Source organism: Pyrus communis, chromosome 7, assembly GCF_041283825.1.
Source record: "Pyrus communis isolate YQ-2024b chromosome 7, ASM4128382v1, whole genome shotgun sequence".
Taxonomy (NCBI): Eukaryota; Viridiplantae; Streptophyta; class Magnoliopsida; order Rosales; family Rosaceae; genus Pyrus; species Pyrus communis.
The window spans coordinates 1,829,850-1,850,164 of NC_142571.1; the positions used below are offsets into that span (position 1 = coordinate 1,829,850).

At 35.3% G+C, this 20,315-nt stretch overlaps 3 protein-coding genes across 9 annotated transcripts; 2 read left to right on the plus strand and 1 right to left on the minus strand.

Moving 5' to 3' along the window:
• Positions 1 to 1,523: 1,523 nt before the first annotated feature.
• On the plus strand, positions 1,524 to 6,593 carry LOC137733268 (uncharacterized). Its single transcript, XM_068472413.2, has 6 exons — positions 1,524 to 2,109; positions 2,242 to 2,313; positions 2,409 to 2,480; positions 2,735 to 3,094; positions 3,963 to 5,975; positions 6,063 to 6,593. The coding sequence occupies exons 1-6, from the start codon at positions 1,530 to 1,532 to the stop codon at positions 6,458 to 6,460; spliced, it is 3,495 nt and encodes a 1,164-aa protein (XP_068328514.2). The 5' UTR covers positions 1,524 to 1,529; the 3' UTR covers positions 6,461 to 6,593.
• A 1,324-nt stretch (positions 6,594 to 7,917) lies between these two features.
• On the plus strand, positions 7,918 to 13,964 carry LOC137735018 (integrator complex subunit). 7 transcript variants are annotated; one of them, XM_088697595.1, is made up of 13 exons: positions 7,935 to 8,070; positions 8,232 to 8,314; positions 8,423 to 8,537; positions 9,332 to 9,390; positions 9,503 to 9,901; positions 10,045 to 10,259; positions 10,758 to 11,256; positions 11,911 to 12,003; positions 12,110 to 12,201; positions 12,685 to 12,802; positions 12,952 to 13,037; positions 13,201 to 13,252; positions 13,350 to 13,964. In XM_088697595.1, the coding sequence occupies exons 4-13, from the start codon at positions 9,382 to 9,384 to the stop codon at positions 13,857 to 13,859; spliced, it is 2,073 nt and encodes a 690-aa protein (XP_088553721.1). In that variant the 5' UTR covers positions 7,935 to 8,070; positions 8,232 to 8,314; positions 8,423 to 8,537; positions 9,332 to 9,381; the 3' UTR covers positions 13,860 to 13,964. The 7 variants fall into 7 exon arrangements, with proteins under 7 accessions (XP_068330471.2, XP_088553717.1, XP_088553721.1 ...); XM_088697592.1 differs by having other exon boundaries at positions 8,477 to 8,537; positions 12,086 to 12,201; XM_088697593.1 differs by lacking the exon at positions 8,423 to 8,537 and having other exon boundaries at positions 12,086 to 12,201.
• LOC137733131 (annexin D3-like) lies at positions 13,937 to 16,905 on the minus strand. Its single transcript, XM_068472291.2, has 6 exons — positions 16,546 to 16,905; positions 15,746 to 15,891; positions 15,363 to 15,590; positions 14,753 to 14,965; positions 14,563 to 14,652; positions 13,937 to 14,385 (listed from the first exon to the last, which is right to left on the minus strand). Exons 1-6 carry the CDS (start codon positions 16,724 to 16,726, stop codon positions 14,182 to 14,184), a joined length of 1,062 nt encoding a protein of 353 aa, XP_068328392.2. The 5' UTR covers positions 16,727 to 16,905; the 3' UTR covers positions 13,937 to 14,181.
• Positions 16,906 to 20,315: the final 3,410 nt, after the last annotated feature.

The following is a 20,315-nucleotide window of genomic DNA, read 5'->3' on the forward strand; positions in this document are numbered from 1 at the left end:
TCTTTATTGTAATTGAAAAGTATTAGGTTTCATCACCCCTTATCGTAAATATATCATTATATCACAATAATAATAATAATAACAATAATAATAATAATAATAATAATAATAATAATAATAATAATAAAATACAAGGCGGCATAATTCTATGTGGTATAGAGTTAAGTAAAAAATTCTCTGGCCTTAGGATTCTATTACTATGAATGTGAGCATCTCCAATGCACCAGAAAGTTATGATTCATATTTTATATTTAAGTCCAAACATGAGTAAAATGATCTCTAATGCACCTAAGACTTAAAAATTATATTTGAGTTTCTGCTCAAAGTGAGATTCAAATTTAGATTTCAATACAAGGTTTGAGTTTTGAATCTAACCATCTTTAATGCACATATTTAAATTGTCAAAACTCAATCCAATATTTATTTTCTCTCCAATACAAACATTTAAATCTTAAAACTCAAAATATAAAAATATAGATCTAAGAATATAAACTTTTGCATTATATAAGAAAAATCAAAATACCCAAACTCAATATCTTATTGGGACTCAAATATAATAATATTAAAAAAGATATCTAAGTTGATGATGCATGTGGTTGATTTAAGTGTTTCCACAGATTTATTCAACAAGATACGCATCCCATTAAACCAAAAAAAAAAAAGGATTTTTTTTTTAAACGTATAATTAGTCAACGATATATTTTCTTTTTGGCAGTCTTAATCAATATATAATTTCAAAGTTAAAAAGACTACCTTTGAGTCCCATTTCTTCTGACTTCTTGGAACTCAGCACATACAATAATGGCAAGAACTCGGTTCTCCTCTCGTTGACAATTACGCTGCTATTCAATACTGCTGTGCATACAGACCTTTCTTAATAACGGATTCCGCAGCAGCACAAATCAACATCAGCACATGATTATTTCACAATTATTGGTATTCATTTTGATTTGGATGTGCAACAACGTGAAGCATTATTATAGTTGAATCACTGTACATATAATTTGCTCGACCATTTGAATGTGAAGGATGCACTAAACTAGTAGATGGTTTCTTAAGTTTTTATCATATATCATTTTCCATCATATGTTTTGAATCTAACCATCTTTAATGCACATATTTAAATTGTCAAAACTCAATCCAATATTTTTTTTATCTCCAATACAAACATTTAAATCTTAAAACTTAAAATATAAAAATATAGATCTAAGAATATAAACTTTTGCATTAGAGAAGAAAAATCAAAATACCCAAACTCAAGATCTTTTTAGGACTCAAATATAAAAATATTAAAAAGGACATCTAAGTTGACGATGCATGTGGTTGATTTAAGTGTTTCCACAGATTTATTCGACAAGATACGGATCCCATTAAAAAAAAAGGATTTTTTATTTTTTAAATGTTTAATTAGTCAATAATTTATTTTCTTTTTGGCACTCAATCAATAATAATTTCAAAGTTTTCAAAGTTAAAAAGACTACCTTTGAGATCCATTTCTTCTAACTTCTTGGAACTCAGCACATACAACAATGGCGAGAACTCGTTTCCTCTTGTCGACAACTTTGTTGTTGCTGCTATTCCAATACTGTTGTGTATACATACCTATCTTAATAACGGGTTCCGTAGCAGCACAAACCAGCATCAGCACAGATCAGTTTGCTCTTCTTGCCCTCAAATCCCATATCACCATTGATCCTCAAAACATCTTGACCACCAACTGGTCTACTTCCAATTCCGACATTTGCAACTGGGTTGGCGTTACTTGCGGTGCACGCCACCTTAGAGTGACAACCTTGAATCTCTCCTACATGGGTCTCACTGGCACCATCCCTCCCCACCTAGGCAACCTCTCATTTCTTGTTCAATTGGAATTTAGAAACAACAGTTTTGGTGGTACCTTGCTCCCGGAATTGTCTAATCTACGCAGGCTGAAGTTGATTAGCTTTGAATTCAATGACTTTGAAGGAACCATTCCATCATGGTTCGGCTTGTTATCTAAACTTCAAACCTTCAATTTGTACGGTAATCAATTTTCGGGTTCCATACCAAACGCCATCTTCAACTTATCTGCACTTCAAGTACTTAATCTAAGAAGCAACCAGCTATCCGGTACGTACATACGAACCAATTACCATACAAGCTATCAGGTTCCATACCATGTTATTTATATGCTAGTTTTTTACTTGTTTCCTTATTCCATTTCTGCGGCCAATACATATTGCAAACCCTATACTTTGATAGGTACCATACCAAGAGAAATCGAGAGGTTAACAGTGTTGCAAGAGATATTACTTGGAAATAACAATTTCAAAGGTATGACTCAATCAGCTTGTTACCATGATTATATAACATACTCTGTTGGTTCATTTTTTGACCACGGGGGTCTACTTATTTTACTTAAGTAACAGGTAGCATAGCAAGAGAAATTGGGAACTTAACCATGCTCAAGAGGATATACCTTGATTTTAACGTGTTCGAAGGTAGGGAAGACTCAGCCTTGTCATTTTTTAGTATTATTAGATTAATGCTGGCGAAATCACATTTTTGTACACAATGCACATTGTACCACGTTTCTCATAGAAAGAGGGCGCACTGATTAATAATAGTAGGTTTCACAGAGGTAATTAACATGCTGTGGTATGCACAAATGTGACTTCCCCAACATTTTTTGCATTATTATATCTGATATTTAATATTATATAGAAAACCTATATGTGATTTTTTTTTTCTTCAGAAATTCCAAACTTGATTGGCAGTAAAGATGAGGTGGAGTGGTTGTATGTGCAGGCTAATGCCCTAAAAGGCCCTATTCCTTTGACTGTCTTCAACATGTCCTCTTTGACAATTTTGGCTCTAAACAGAAACAACTTAAGTGGTAGTTTTCCAGACAATATATGCCAACATCTTCCAAGTATCCAGGTGTTAAATTTGGCTTACAACGAGTTTGATGGTCCACTTCCACACAAGTTATGGCAGTGCAAAGAGCTCCTTAGTTTGGTATTGGACTATAATAATTTCAGTGGAAGCATACCAAGAAGTATTGGAAACTTGACCCAGTTAACACGGCTTGGTTTTAGCAACAACACCTTAACGGGTACTTAATTGCCAAGTCCATTTATCTTACTTAAATTAGAGTAACTTATTTCGTTGTTCCAATCATGATTAATTTTTTTTATTTATTATTATTTTTTTGTTACATGATTAGTTTTTTTTTCAATTGATAAAGGTGGGGTGCTATTTTCAATCATGAATGGTTCGAAATACTCAAATACAATAATTAATACTCGATTTAAAAAATAAATATCAAGTAATTTAATTACTCAATTATAAGTCTAGCTCACCTAACTAATGTCAAACGGATAGTATTTGGAGAGATCACTAGTGAGTAATTACTTTTTTTTTGTCCATTAATATTTTACTACATGTTTTATGTTTAAAAAAAAAAGGTTATTTAATTGTTCTTTAGCTTTATAAAGTATGGAATATATGGCATTTTTTATTGAACCAAATCATAAAGTGAGTATACACCTAATCCTCCTCATCAAACAATTCGGACTTTTGAAATTTGATCAAACGGCTAAAGTTATTATAACTTTTAAAGTGGGGTGGAAGGGATCCGGAGAGGATCTCTTTCCTATAGAGCACTCACTATAAAAAAAATATGTTATTTAATTTTTCTTTAGTTTTAAAAGCAGGGAATAGCAACTTAAGCCTAGCCCCTTAGTTTAGATAATATCTTTGTTAAAAAAAAAATATGTGGAATATGTGGCATTTTTTTATTGAATCAAAGTGAGCATATAAAATACTCAGTACATTTCATAATTCCTAAATATATACAGAGGGTATTCCTTGTCGTATTTTTATTTTCTTTATAATGATCCAGTGAAACTATGGAGTTAATACTATTTTAGGAATGCTAAGGCAAAATAATTGAACTTATATGCTAATACTAATTGTGGCAGGTACTATACCATATGAAGTTGGCAATCTTCAAAGTCTACAGTATTTGTCACTGGATTTTAACAATCTCAACGGCCCCATTCCATCCACAATCTTCAATATGTCAAAGATGACAGTACTTTCACTTGTTGGTAATCAACTCTCAGGTAGCCTCCCAGCAGACATAGGCCTTGGAATTCCGAACCTGCAAAGTATATATTTAGCACTGAATAAACTCAACGGAGCAATTCCCAACTTTAACTCCAATGGTTCCAAGCTCATTCATTTAAGCCTGTCCGACAACTCATTTTCCGGGTTTATTCCTAACAAGTTATGTGCCTTAACAAACCTTGAGGTTCTTAGCTTATACCGAAATAATTTAACGGTTGACACTTCAACTCCAGAAGTAAACATCCTTTCTTGTTTCGGTAATCTTAGAAATCTTAGGGTATTCATCCTGGGACGTAATCCGTTAAACACTCATCTTCCTATTTCTTCTTGGAATCTCTCTACATCGTTACAGCAACTTACTTTAGACCATTGCAATTTGAAGGGTAGCATTCCCATTGAAATTGGCAACTTGAGTAGCCTGATATCCTTAAACCTGGCATCCAATCAATTGAGCGGGTTAATTCCAACTTCTATTGGAAGACTAGGGAGTCTCCAAGGTTTGTATTTGGTTGATAACAAGTTGCAAGGATATATTCCTGATGACCTTTGTCAACTAAACAAACTAGCTGTATTATATTTGAGTCAGAATCAACTGTCTGGTTTTATACCTTCTTGCTTAGGTAATCTATCTGCAAATCTTAGAATTCTATCATTAGCGTCCAATTCGTTAACTTCTACACTGCCATCTACATTGTGGGAACTACAACAAGTCTGGTTCTTTAACTTGTCATCAAATCTTCTAAATGGATCTCTGTCACAAGATATCGGCAAGTTGAAGGTTTTGTCATACATGGATCTATCAAGCAACAATTTATTTGGTGTTATACCAAGCAGCGTTGGGGATCTTCTAGATTTAACTAGTCTCTCCTTGGCAGATAATAATTGTGAAGGCCCTATTCCCAGTTCATTCGGCAAATTGAAAGGCCTGATACGGTTGGATTTATCCAAGAACAGTTTGTCTGAAGCAATTCCAAAGTCGCTAGAAGCACTCTTGAATCTGAAGTACCTGAATTTTTCTTTCAACCAACTCCAAGGGGAAATTCCAGAAGGCGGACCTTTCAAAAACTTCTCTGCTCTATCATTTGTCTCGAATAAGGCGTTGTGTGGTGCAGCTCGACTCCACGTCCCACCATGCAAAAACAATACACTTCAACCAAATTCAAGGAAAGCTAGTTCATCCAACTTGAAATATATTATTCCAGCAATAATCATAGCAACAATATTCCTAGTAGCCTTTGTGTCGATATTTATACTGCACAGGAAAAGGAAAATTGAAGTTGCAACAGAGGCTACTGTGTTACCACAATCTCTTTGGAGAAGAGTTTCACGCCTGGAACTTCTAAGGGCGACAAATGGATTTAACGACAGCAACTTACTTGGAAGTGGGGGTTTTGGCTCAGTATATAAAGGGACACTCTCAGATGGGATAGATGTTGCAGTAAAGATTTTTGATTTGCAGCTAGAAGGGGCTTTCAAGAGTTTTGAGAGGGAATGTGAAACGCTAAGTAATATTCGGCACCGAAATCTTATCAAAATCATTAGCTGTTGCAGCCAATTGGATTTCAAGGCCTTGGTACTGAACTATATGCCTAATGGTAGCCTTGAGAGGTGGTTGTATTCTCATAACTCTTCTTTTAATATCCTAAATAGGTTGAATATAATGGTAGATGTTGCATTGGCATTGGAATACCTACACCATGGTTATTCAGTGCCAATTGTCCATTGTGATTTGAAGCCAAGCAATATCCTACTAGATGATGATATGGTTGCACATGTTGCGGATTTTGGCATTGCAAAACTCTTGGGTTTCGGGGATTCCATGACCCAAACCATGACCCTAGCCACAGTTGGGTATATGGCTCCAGGTGATCTACTTGCTAGTTTATTATCTTTCAATTTTATAATCATGAAGAACTGAACTTCTAACTTTCTTTGGTATATTAATATTGCAGAGTACGGGATGGATGGAATTGTTTCGACACAAGGGGATGTGTACAGTTTTGGTATTGTAGTCATGGAAACATTCACAAAAATGAAGCCTACGAATGAAATGTTTGTTGAGGAAATGAATCTAAAGCAATGGGTTGCAAATTCACTATCATCAGAAGCAATAGCTGAAGTTGTGGATGCCAGTTTATTTGTAACACAAGAGGAAGACCCTGATTTTGTGACTAAGATAGATTGCTTATCGTCCATTATGCGATTAGCTCTTGCTTGCTGTGCAGAGCTACCAGGCGAGAGAATAAACATGCAAGAAGCTGTAGCCACACTCAAAAAAACAAAACTCAAGTTTTTGAAGGATGCTGCAAGAAGTGCGCAGTCAAACCGTCCTCTTGTTCATGCACTTTGATGGAGTTGTTAATTTATGGGTCCTCGTGTATGCATTTTGATTCAGTTTCAGTCCTTATTTGATGCAGTTGTATTTGAAACAATTGTATATTGGCTTGAAGTTTATAGTGGAGGGTCCAGACTGATTGATCAAACATAATTATTTCATCAAATATCACCTACGCACTAAAAGTTGTAGCTAGCAATTCATGTTGTCAAGGGAGAAAGAGAAAATAAAGCCTTTTGCAGCAAGTACAAAGCCAAACTTGTCTTCTTGATGAATCAAACCAAGCTTCTTGTTAAAGAAGAAAGCAAACCCACCCGTGAGTCCTAATGTGCAGTCGAGAAGAGACTAAGAAAAAACCCCGAGTATTTTTCAGTACAATTTCAGAATAAAAACAAGAAAGAAAAAAACATGATCTGTCTGATTTTGAAATTTATACGATGATAAAAATGTTATTTACAAGGAGTGAACTATTCAATCAAATGAACTTGAACATATTTCCTTGCCAAATACACATACCTTGAAACTTTGTGGGGTCATGGTATTGTAAGAAGAAACTCCATTGCATAATTTGGTTGCACAACTATAGGTAAAAAATTTAATTCGTTTCCAAGTGTGGACACAGTCGCAGGACTCGATTCAGGAACTCCAAAATAATGAGGCAAAATCAGATTAAATATCTATTTAAATATATGTATTAAAAAAAAAATTCAATTGCCAAGCTCAAACTTTCGTTTTAATTTTTTTTTTTAATTCAAAAATGAAGATAACTGGTAACAAGTCACGGTTATCCATCATTTTCGGGTTCGGAGAGGCTATCACCTTGCTTGTGGCCACAGTCAAGCAGACTCATCAGCTCGGAGCATTGAATCCTGGACCTCGCGTATGTTTTTGTTTATTGGGAAGCCGCAGTTCGCACCTTTACCACTGGACCACTTGTTGTGGTTCAATCCATTTTATTTGTGAGTCCGTATATTTTTAAGCATAGAAATATTTACATATTTTCCTCCATTACACATAACTCACAGACCACTGGCTCTAGTGTGGACCGTCATTGATGCCAGAATTTTGTTCGAATCGCTGAAAAATATCATGTCATTGTTACATAAAAAATAGTAATAGGTGCAACTTTATCATCTTTAATTATATTTTTTGTGTGAGTTTATTGTTGTTTTACATGCGTACACAGTAAAGTTAGAATCATAGAAGAAAATTCATCACCTAGTATGTTTTTTTAGAAGTAACTGTTGGACAATGACCTTGATACCGGAAAATTTGATCGGCCGATCGATGCAAATTTTTGCCCGTCAGAAAACGTAGTAGAATTGAGTGACAATTATATAATTATTTTGAGTTAAAAAAGTAGTATAATTGAGTGACAATTATATAATTATTTTGAGTTAACGTAGCACTTATTGAATTATTTTGGTTGACTATTCTATTAGTACTTAAACCGAAAATATGATATTTTAACCTTTTTTTTTTTGGACAAAAAAAAAGGACACCTCGTGCTTAAATGTAAAAGTTCAGTCTTCCCCTTCACTCCTCTGTGTTTACAGTTCGCAGCAGCATATTCAAATCCTTCCTCTTCAGTCTTCACAGCAGCATATCCAAATCCTTCCTCAAAGGTTCGTTCTTTTCCAATTCAATTCTTTTTTGCGCAAATGGGTTTTTTGGGTATTTGAATTTTGTGTTTCATGTACGATTTCGGGTTGAAAGATTTGATTTTTTTTGGGTTCATTTGGGGATTCCCAATTGCTTGATTGATCGGTTAATATTGAAACCCTAGGCGTCTGATGCTTCGCCGTTGAACAACGGAATTAGGAGTGGGCCGCCGGCAGAGTTTTATTGTCTTCCTCCACCTATGTCCAGGTGTTTGATAGTCTTCCTCCATCTGTCTCTCGTACTGCTTTTTGCTAGTCTTTATACACACTCCATGTGTTTGATTTAATGCCTCAATGAATTATCAATGTGAATCAGAATGAGAATGAAATGGTGGTAATTCTGATTATACCATTGTTGATGTTGAGGTAGCAAACGAGGAAAGTAAGGGTAATAGAGATGAAGGGGAGGTAGCAAAATGTTCGGTACAAAGGTATTAAACTTGGTCTAGGGGATATCTTTTTCTACAGTGTTCTTGTGCGCAGAGCTGCAATGTATGACCTTATGACCATGTATGCCTGTTATCTTGCCATTATTTTGGGGCTCAGAGTGCACTCTTATTTTTAGGTCAGTGTACCATCGAGCTTTGCCAGCTTTGCCCATGTCTATCATCTTGGGTGTCGTGTTTTACTTCTCTACTTGGTTATTAATGGAGCCTTTTGTTATTGGGACAGCTACAACTTGTTGATATTTTGATAATCCATTTGTTTTTGGTAAAAGAGATTATTTATTTAAGAGGAAGCTGATGTCCTAGCTATTTTCTGTTGCTACTGAATTCTCTATCAAATGGGTTTCCAAATTATAAGTTCATCGATAATGTCTATTGGTTTGTAATGGTGGATCAGAGTATATAAAAAGGATTTGGTTGTCTAAATTTGCATTGAACCAAATTAATATTGTTCATTGTCTTAATTTGTTTGTCTAATTTTTTTTGGGATCTTTTATCCTTCTAAATTCCACCCCTCCCCTCGATAATTCCTGGCTTCGCCACTGCTTCACACTGCAACTGAATCGCGAATCCTTCCCCTTCATTGGCTTCACACTGCGAATCCTTCCCCTCCGCTTCATCCAGGCTTCCAATTTCGTGCTTTAATTCAAATGGTCTCTCTTTCTTTTTATTTTTGTAATTGAGTATGTTTAGTTCATTGGTTGAAGAATGTGATATTTTACCCTCCTTGCTTTGTTGAGTTTTGTAGTTTAAGAATGTTTTGTTTGAATTTTTTACAGGTACTTGCTCTGTCTCAACATCCTCTCTCTCCACTGCTTGTTTGGTGCCTATGAAGCTTGTTAGTTTTTTCTCAATGCTTACATACATATGCACTCTTCATATATAAATGTTAAGGCTTGAATCTTGGGATTATTATTTATGGGTATTAGTATTTATGTTTCTTTGTGCAGACATGTTTGAGCAAAGGTGGTGGTTACCATCTCCCACCCTGCCACATACTCAATATATGTGGTTTTACCATTTTATTGGATTGCCCATTGGACCTTTCTGCTCTTACAATCTTCTCCCCTATTCCTTCTAGTTCAAAAGCTAGTCACTTGGATAAGGAGAGTCCCAATTCCCTAAACTGTAGTGATTTGTTAGATTTGGAGGAGCCCTTGTTTCAGAAGAGACAAAAAGTCGAAAAGTCCCCGGATGATGATGATTTGATTTGCGCAGTTCCCTGGTACAAAACTGTCAACAACTTACACCTATGGAATGCCTCTTTTATTGATGTGGTATTGATATCAAGTCCGATGGGTATGCTAGGATTACCATTTATTACTCGGATGAAGGGATTTTCTGCTAAGGTATAATGTAATTTAATATAAGATAATCTAATTTCCTACTGTCATTTTGGTGTTTAAGGAATTTGTTTATAACTTCAATTTGTAAGTATTTTCATGGAGTTGGATCTGATTTCTTAGCTTTGTTGTTTCTTAAAATGTGTCAGATATATGTGACTGAAGCAACAGCAAGACTTGGGCAACTTATGATGGAGGATCTTGTTTCAATGCATATGGAAATCAGGCAGTTGTTTGGACCTGAGGAGTCATCTTTTCCTCAGTGGATGAAGTGGGAAGTGCTTAAGCTTCTTCCTTCTTCGTTGAGACAGCTGGTATTAGGCAAAGATGGGGGTGAGCTGGGTGGTTGGATGCCCTTGTACAGGTACTTAATACTGCATCCAAATGGTTAATGTTGATTGTTTCAAAGTTAAATTTTCTTGGTTGAATATGCCAACTGCCTACCCGTGCTGTTGTACATATACATGTTTTAAGTCAGTCTATATAACCTCGCTGTAATTTTGTGTTCTGGAATTGTAAACAATCATCAGCATCTCTATTGGAAGGTGATGGAGAAGAAGCTAATTTCTTTGACGATTTCCCAACTAAATTTACGAAATATTTTTAGGATGTAGATTGTGGAAATATTATCTTGTCTGACAATTTGACATTTTATGTTACTAGACTTTGGTCTGAACCATTTATCAGGTGGTGTATTGTTCTTTGGAATCATGTGTTCAAGTTGACAATTTTAATTTAACAGTCTGACAAGACCATTACCACTCATATTGATATACTTGGTTGTCTGTTACCCCTCAAATTATCTGGAATTTCTGTGTAGCAAGATTCTGTGTGTAAGAATGTAATGAAGAGTTCTTCTCAGTGCAGCTGATGTGAAGGACTGCATGCAGAAGTTTCTAAGAGTTAAATATGCAGAGGAAACTTGCTACAACAGCACATTGATATTAAAGGCATTCAGTTCGGGATTAGAAATAGGCTCTTGTAATTGGACGATAAAGAGTCCCAAGGGGAGCGTTGGATTTATTTCAAGTTCCATCTTTGATTCTGCTCATGCAATGAATTTTGATTACCATGCTCTTCAAGGGAATGATACGATGATATATTCAGATTTCTCATTCTTGGATGCTGCGGAACATGTTGAGAGTGGCTTCAATAATGCAAGTGATTGTCAAGAGTTAACCATGTCTTTACTTAATATTGACGACAGTTTGGAGGAAAGGGACAAGCTAACTTTTATATGCTCCTGTGTAATTGACTCTGTAAAAGCTGGAGGCTCAGTCCTTATTCCTATTAGTCGACTTGGGATTGTTCTGCAGCTGTTGGAACAGATATCATCTTCATTAGATGTTTTGAATTTGAAGGTAACTTTTTTGTCTTTTACAAGCTTCCTTGCCAAATCCACATATATTAAAAACTGAGATTCGGTGTGTTAGCTCTTCAGTTTTCAAAAGACATTAGTTTCGGAGCTACACTCCATGTCTAAAACTTATTCCTACACAAATTGGGTGTCATCATATGGTTTTTGTTTTACTTCTTGTATATGTATTGCTGTCATTCTATGCATCTATCACATGGATAGTTTGCATGCTCTGTGCTAGTGTGGTTTATGTGAATAGAAACAAACTTGGAGACTAGATTTCAACATATGTGACTTGATTGTTTCTGTGTGCAATTTATTGCTTGATTATTTTTGCTTGCCCAAGTTCTTGATTCAAGAGTTTGATACTGGTGGGTATTTTGTATATCTGTGATCATAAACTGGAACCATTGCAAAGTAGGGATGACTTTACACTTTGCTGACTTGCATTACTGCTTTAAGTACTATCAGCAGTATCAAAGTTAACTAATTGCTTTGTGTCAAAGATGTATAATTAACAGGGTTCTTTAAAAGTGAAATAGAGATATGAAGAATACTTTCAATCATACTGAGACATAATACTTCATACTGAGATGTGACAAAATGCTACATTGATAGTATTAGAAGTTTCATATATGGAAATGTTTGTCTCTTTCAGGTTCCTATGTATATTATTTCTTCTGTAGCTGAAGAATTATTGGCTTTCACCAACATCGTACCCGAATGGCTTTGCAAACAACGGCAAGAAAAGGTAAATGTTGAGCTTTTTAACCTTTGCAATGTGCTTGGAGCTTTCATTTAGTTTTTTGAATTGCCAACTTAAGACGTTGCAGTCACTCTTTGAACTGATCTTGCAGCTGTTTTGTGGTGAGCCATTGTTTGCACATGTCATGCTCATAAATGAGAAGAAGCTTCATGTGTTTCCGACAGTTCATTCACCTAAATTATTGTGAGTTTCACATTTGTCTCTCTTTTTTTTAGAATATTTCTCCATGGTCATTGATGGGGAAGCCAATATTCTGAACTTATTTACCTTAGCTTCAATGAAATTACTTGGTCCCCCAGGGATTTTGACTTCTTAAATGAAATCACGTTAGATTAATGCCTTTGCTAATTTTATCAATTTTTATTTCTTTGAGCCAGCTTTCACTTCAAATAGGTGGAGAAACTTTGAAATGAAACTGGAGTTGTTTTCCTTCCTTCGCTATCACATTCAATACTAATATGGAATATTGTATAGTATATGATTATTCTTTTCTTTTTTGCACCGTAAGTCAAACATGGGGAAACTACCTGCTGTAGATAGTCCAAAGGTTGTTACTCTCACCTACTATGAAATTTGACATGATTAAAAGGGTAAAGGGAATGGAAGGTATCAGTATATTTTCTATGATCTCTCCTTTGGAAATTAAAAAATTGACATTTGTGATAGGATGAATTGGCAGGAACCATGCATAGTTTTCTCTCCTCACTGGAATCTGCGGCTTGGTCCGGCTGTTCATTTGCTCCGGCGCTGGTGTGGGGATCAGAACTCCTTGCTCATTCTTGAGGTGCTACTATATATTTTCACTAACAATTGAAGTGTCATATCAAATGTGCATAAACCGTTTTAAGGAATTTCTCATAAAAATGGAAATAAATGTTAAGAATTTTCACCTTATGCAACTATATGCTTAAATTGTCACTGCCCGATTTGCAGAGTGGACCGGATGTTGAGCTGGCTCTCTTACCTTTCAAGCCAATGGAAATGAAGGTTCTTCAATGCTCTTTCCTCTCTGGGATAAGGTAGGGTTTCTCTTCCTTTTGAAACTGACCCGAATCTTGATTGATACATAATTTCATATTGTAACTTGACATCTTATTTCTTAACGAAAAAAAAAAAAAAACCCTTATAGCAACTTGTTAAACAAGGTACACAAACTTATATCGGGATATCTGCTTTTTGTAGGTTGCAGAAAGTTGAAGCGTTGCTGAAGATATTGGAACCAAAAGTTGTTCTGGTACTTGCATGTCTTTATGCATTGTAGATTTTCATTTTCTTGATGTATGAGATTTCATCTCTTTAATAAGTCCTCTGTTTATTTTCTGCTCAAGTAGTTACCTGAAGATTTGAAGCCGAATAGCTCTTCAATAACAAATTCCTTCTCAACCTTTCACTACCGCATTAATGAAACGTTGTGTATACCAAGCTTGAAGGACAATTCAGAATTAGAAATCGCAACAGACTTGGCTACCCAATTCAAATGGAGGAATTTGAAGCAGGGCAATATGAAAATGACAAGGTTAAACGGGGAGTTCTTTGTAGATCATGGCAGACAACGGTTGTTATCTGGAAATCTAGAGTCCTCGGAGAGTAGACCGCTGGTACATTGGGGTTCACCCAGTTTGGAAAAGCTTCTGACGGTGTTATCAACCAGGGGCATCAAGGCAACGCTTGGGGAAGCACCAAGTGGTTCTGAATCAGAAAGTGCTTCTCTAGTACATGTCCACCATCCAAACCAAGCTCTTGTAGAAGTCAGAGAGACGATCACTGTCATTAGTACCGCTGACGAAAGTTTAGCCTCCATCATTTTTGAAGCAATAGGTAGTGTTCTAGATGGCATCTAAACGAAGGGAATATAGCTTTGTTTCATTCAATTCTTATATTAGATTTTTGTACAATCTTTAGTAAAATTGCAAGTGAATTCTAAAAAAGCACTTGAAGTGCTTCCATACGAGCCTCAGTTACTTATGCAAAGCAGTTGCCTTTGACAATGAAAGCAAAACAATCTTCGAATTACTTACAAACAGTCGATAGAGTCAAATATAGGCGACTTACAAAGGATCGATAGAGTCGAAAATAGGCGACAAGTTTCAACACTCTTTAACACAAGCATAACACTTTTATTATAAACTAAATCGAGGTCTTAAGCTTCTTGGTAGAATGAATTTAGACTCTTGCTCCAATCAAGGTCAGCAAGAAGTTTTTGTAGTCTCCTGATGTGTCGCCTATAACGTCATCGACAAGGCTGGTTTTCGACATTTTTGAATACTCCTCTCGGATTTTGATCATGTCGATCTCAGCTCGGGTGACAATGGCTCTATTCAGAGAATCTTCATCCGTCCCAAGTCCAACAACGGAATCTTTTATGACCTGGTTGTGGTTCAAGCAACAACGAAAGGTCGTTTAAGAACTTTTCCGGTACAACGGAGGTTAAAATTGATATCAACACTTTCTATAATCCGACCGAACACGTTCATCAGTAATGGAATTTAAAGAACCAAACACCATACTCGATATAAGTACTTGGTGCGGAGGGAATGAACTAACCTCTGCAAAATATTTCGCAGGTGCTGCTATGCACCAATAGACCGCAATCAACACGGATTCGAAATCACCATTGCCGCAGCTCTTAATGTCCTGTCAACGAAATTGGCGAAGTTCCGAAGGAAAAACAAGGGATTAGAAGATCGCGAGTCTTCAGATTACTGAAGAGTAGAGAAGGAGACGTGATATATACCTGGTCGATGGAATGTCCATACTTCTGTTTGTAACACTCAAATGTTGCTCTTAGTTGAAAGATGTTCCTTGTGCTGAGTATCCAAACAACATGATCATGATCGTATTGCTTTGTTTCGATGGCTTCGTGTAACCTAGATGCCTCTGAATTGGCAATGCCTGTATCCACCAGCTGCCTGTCGTACCTGTACGAGCTCACTAAACCCACGAGAAGCTGTGCCAACCAACAGTATGAGTCAATAGAATGCAACACTAGACCCAGTCCGAAACCACAATTTTCTGTTTTCAGTGAACGAAAACAAATGACATATTCCTGTCTTAGCAATTTTTTTGTATTATCATTTCAGACAAGTGGAGCTAATTGAAGGTTTGACCCAAAACCGAGTGCAGTGGCGTTCTAGGATTCATACAATCAACCTTATTTAGTGGGATAAGGCTCGGTTGTTTTTGTTGTATTATTTCAGACAAGTACTGCTTAATTGCTTTAAAATCTTCACCCTTTTTTAGAATATTTCCAGACGAAGATGTTAGTAATCACTGAGCAATATAACAACGAAAATTTACCAAGTATTTGAACCTGATATTCCTGACGTAGGAAAATATGTTTTTACCTTTCTGATGGGTAGGGAAACGGTTGAGGCAATGTCCTCCTCAAGCGAACAATCGAACAGTGAACTGTAGACCTGTCTCACGGCCATCAAGTGGTTAGAAGATGATGCACAAGCTATCTCAACCAACACTTTTAGGTGTTTTACGCCTTTCTTCTTCGTCCTCAGTGCATCTCTCGCCAACTTAGCGTCCCTTTTGGGAGGATCATATGTCCACAAAAGTACTGCATTCTGTTACACATCGTCACTTGAATGGTTACGAATAAACCGACGGAATAACATCAACATAAACAATAAGAACATAACATTCTTATGAAGGTTTAAAATTGCAATTGGATGAATACAGATACGAGTTTTAAAACCGAAAAAATATTAGAGAAAATTACTCTGAAATCTCCGGAAAGTTCAGCGTGGAGATCATCAAGGAGGGATTTATTGTAAAGCTGTTGGTACGTGTCTTTGATTTTCCTCCTTTGGCTAGCATTCCTGTGTCCTAATATCCATACCACAGCGTCCTCATCTGTTCCCAATCCTGTTACACCAACACTTAAGATTACTATAGATAATATATATAGAAAAACAAGTATTCATGAATCAATAGCAGCAGCAAATTCATTTATGATCACAGCAGCAACAATAATAAGAACAACAAAGCCTTATTCCACTAAATGAGGTCGACTGTATGAATCCTAAGACGCCACTACACTCGGTTTTGCATCAAGTCTTCAGGCTTCAAATACTCCAAGTCTCAACAAACAAAATTTATTTTCCAAAACGTAATGAAAAATAATAGAAAATGATAGAATTTGATTACTTTTTTTCTAAAAATATAATGAAAAATAACAGAAAATTTTATAGAAAATTTATCCTACTCAGCTTTTCAGCAAGAGAATAAGAGAAGATGATAGACATGCAAAAAGCCACACATGTTTCTGCCAATTAACCACATGAAGAAATCAAACTCATCCCATCCAAAATTCAGAAATCTCATAAACCAAGAAAATTGAATAAAACAATTATTTTAACATAGCCAAATTCTAATCCACTCTATCTAAACTACAACAAGACAGAAGCACGTTGTTGTAGCTAACTTGGCTACACGCAATTGAATAAAGCAGTTAAAGACGCAGAACCATCATAAACTGTAATTGGATCATGTGAATGAGCGAGTGAGTGAGAAGAAAACCATCAAAGGCTTTTTTAAGTCTCTGACAGTCTTGGTCGGGAGGAGGAATAGCTTCTGGTATTTTGAGACTGCCCATTGATCCGCTCATCAGCTTGAAATCTTTCTCTGAAGCTGAGCTTCCTGACGAAGCATTTTGTTTGGGAAGTGACGAGGTACGGCCTTTACCAAAGAAGCTCCGCATTTAGCCGTTTCCTTCTTGTTCTCTTCGTTGTTTTTTTGCTCGTCCTCTGCCTCAACTTTCGCTGGAAAATCAAAGATTTTGTATCATCATCTTCTCATACTCACATAGTTGCCTTAATTCGGACCAAATGAAAAGATGCCCCAAAATTTTATATATTTTGAATTCACAAGAATAACCCCGATTTGCTATTAAATATTTTGAGGCTATTTAACTCCGTTTAGTACCTGAACTTTTCCCTTTTAGGACGGTTTACACATGTATTCTTAACCGTAACAATTTGGTATTTGTACATTGTGAAATTATGACATTTGACTTAACCGTTAATTGTAAGAAATTTTGTTTAATAATGACGTGAATAATGTGTGGAGTCACTTCCTCGCACTCTTTAATGTAAACATATCGTTGCGTTAAGAAATAATTTCATTTAATCACTTTTTTATACATATTTTTTGGTTTCTGTTTTTGAATTTGATTTATTTGATCTTTGATTTTAATCTATTAAAAATGTGGTCATTTTCATCAAATTATATCGCTAACCCTCAAATTTACACAAAGAAGAGGTTTGAACTCACCCCTTAGTGCGACCGCTACAAGGATTTTTCTTGGTTACCAAACAATTAAGGAAAATAGTTTACCCAAAAAAAAAAAAAAAAAAAAAGGAAAAAAAATAAATAGGGCAACCCTAGCAAAGGAAAAGTGGTGTTTGTCCAAAATATAACTGCACACGATACTTTGTGCTTTGTACACAGAGACCACAAACTTTTATTAATTTTTCGGTTGCCAAATTCTCATTACTCCTCCGCAAGAGTGCTAATTACTCGATTAACATTTGGTTTTGGTTCTAATGACTTTATTAGATTTTACTTCTTTCAAGTTGGATTTAATTAGGTTTAACTTTGTAACGATAATTTTTTTTTTTTTTTTGTGTGTGTTTAACTGCCTGGCTTGCTGTTTGGCAGTTTAATTGTTTATTGACATCTACAAGAACAACACTAAGAAAGAAGACTACTTACACAATTAATCACCCTTCAACTCTTTTAAGTTTTAACACATATAACCACCACGGATTGTCCAGAGGTTGTTGACGAAGTCTAGGCTCGTATTCTACACGGCACGTCCTGAATTCGATTTCTAGCGTTAGAAATCACACGTGGTGGCCAGGAAGAGACTAAAATGCCTCTAATCCTCCGTGGAGTCTTCTTGACCCCCAGAAGGATGGACTACCATGGAAAACTCACCAATTGGCCCTTTTTTTAATACAAAGAAAAAGAAAGACTCTTTTTTTATTTTTTATAACAAACGATATTATTTATATTAGGGGGGAGTGTGCTAAGCTTCACAATGGGTTAAAGATAATGTGATTCAAATTCGCTTATATTGAGAATCAAGCCTAAAACCTCACTTATAAGTGAAAAGGAGTATCATTAGACTGTAGTATTAAGTGAGCAAATTATAACACATACATTGTGAGCAAATTTTACGAACTTTGATTTTCAGATCATTCTTAGACCAAAAACATCCATTGCTTTTACTTAGGAATTTGAGTTAATTCTGGTCTATTAATAATTTTATTGTTTTACTTAGTCGATTTGACCATCTACTCGAAAATTTTCTCAAAGACTCGTTTGAAAATGTTACCTATTGTCAATAACCTCTTAAATTGAGGATGGTGTGGGAAATATATTAAATTAGGTTGTGTTAGGTTTTAAACGGAATAAAAAGTACGTAAGGATTAATATGATACTTTAGTTTACCGGACAAGATTAGCACAAAATCCTTATGAAAACATATCGTGATACTTAAGAAAACAAACAGTACAATGATTAAAAATAATAGGACAAGAGATAAGACAACCTGTTCCAACTTTCAAAGGATCAATCAGTTTTGATCACAATATCCCCACAGTTCTTAATAAGAGAAATGCTAAGAGGACTATTCCAAAAGTAGGATTTTTATAAACTTTTCCTCATTTCATGTTTTTGACATGATTTTCGTATCAACATTATAGAATATTATTGTATCAAAAATATGATGTGTTAGAGAGTTCATGTAGAATCTCAATTTAAGAGAGTTTCTTTAACATATCTCCATATACTAATATGAACATATTTTATAGAGTGGATTTCATGTCGGGAAAGAGAAAGTTTGAATGTGCTTATAAGCAGAGCATGTTGTCCCGCTTGTGAATCCCAACGCACATACGTACTCCATGTCACCAAATTTGTGTTATCCACGTGTTAGGTTTGAAAATTCATACATGTGACGGGGCGTGTTGAGAATAAATTCCAAATCTAAAAAAGAGAAATCTTGCACGTGTATATATAGTTAAATTACTCTTGATATATTGCTAATTAGGTTTACGTTGCAAGCCAACTTCTTGAAACTTTTTTTAGTAATATGAACACATCAGATCGATGTCTATCCCGAGCTGTGCCTGCACATTTTGACTCTTACGTAGAACTATATGTGGATGCAATTATGCATATGTTTCAACAAATGGATTAGGCTGCCCTACAGTACTAAATAATGCTTTTGTTAGTTGTGCTTGCCTGCCTGCGTTTCAACTTTCAGGTGGCCCAGAAAAATCCGACGAGCTTCTTCACTCGAGAGGAAGATTCTGAACTAAAATATTTTACGTCAGAATTAATGTGATATGAATACTGCTTATCTTTATACTTTTTCCCACGTGAAAAAGAAGAAAATTAGGAATTTCAAATGAATGGTTAGAGCAAAAGCACTACATGTTGCAGAAAAAATAAGTTAGAAAAAGGCAATTTATAGGTATAATGATATACATGTATGTATATAACTTTGCTATAAGGAAGTTCATGTTGGAAGACAAGAATTAGCATTTCTAATCCAGTTTTGCTTTAGTTTTTTTATTTTATTTTTATTGGAGTGTTTGTACTCATTATTTTACAATAAGTAACTCAAAATATAGTCTTATGAATTATGTAGCCGTCTCGACTAATTTGTAGTGGTTTTTTTAAAAATTTCAGTTAATTGAGTAATATTCATAGTTTTATAATTTGTTTGTTTGACTTAGTTTGATTTTCAACCCTTCATATTTGTTTGATTTGTTCAAGGGAGATTATATTCACACACATCAAATTACTTCTCCCACACTATTTTAATTTTTTTAATATTTTCTACACATCAATAACACTTGATAGAAAAATATTAAAAAATTAAAAAAATGTGGGAAAAGTAATTTGGGACGTGTGATTATAATCTTACTTTGTTCAATAGTTTAGGAACCACATGTGATCCATGCATATATAGGACAATTAGAGAAGATGTTCATCACATGATTCCCAAACAACCATTAAAGAATCTCATGCATGTCTCATGCATAAATAATTCAGGATATATTTCACATCAAATCCTTACCTGGATAGTTGGCCATAATAATATCTAATTTAATTTCATGGCAAGCACGATATAAGTTGTTCGAATTATTTATTTTTGCTAGACGGATTTCCCTTCGAGAAAAGGCATGCGTCGTGTATGTGTTGTGTGTGCGCACATGGGAACTAAGACACGAAAGCATTGAGTTGTTAACAATATGCATTACACGACGTGGTCACCA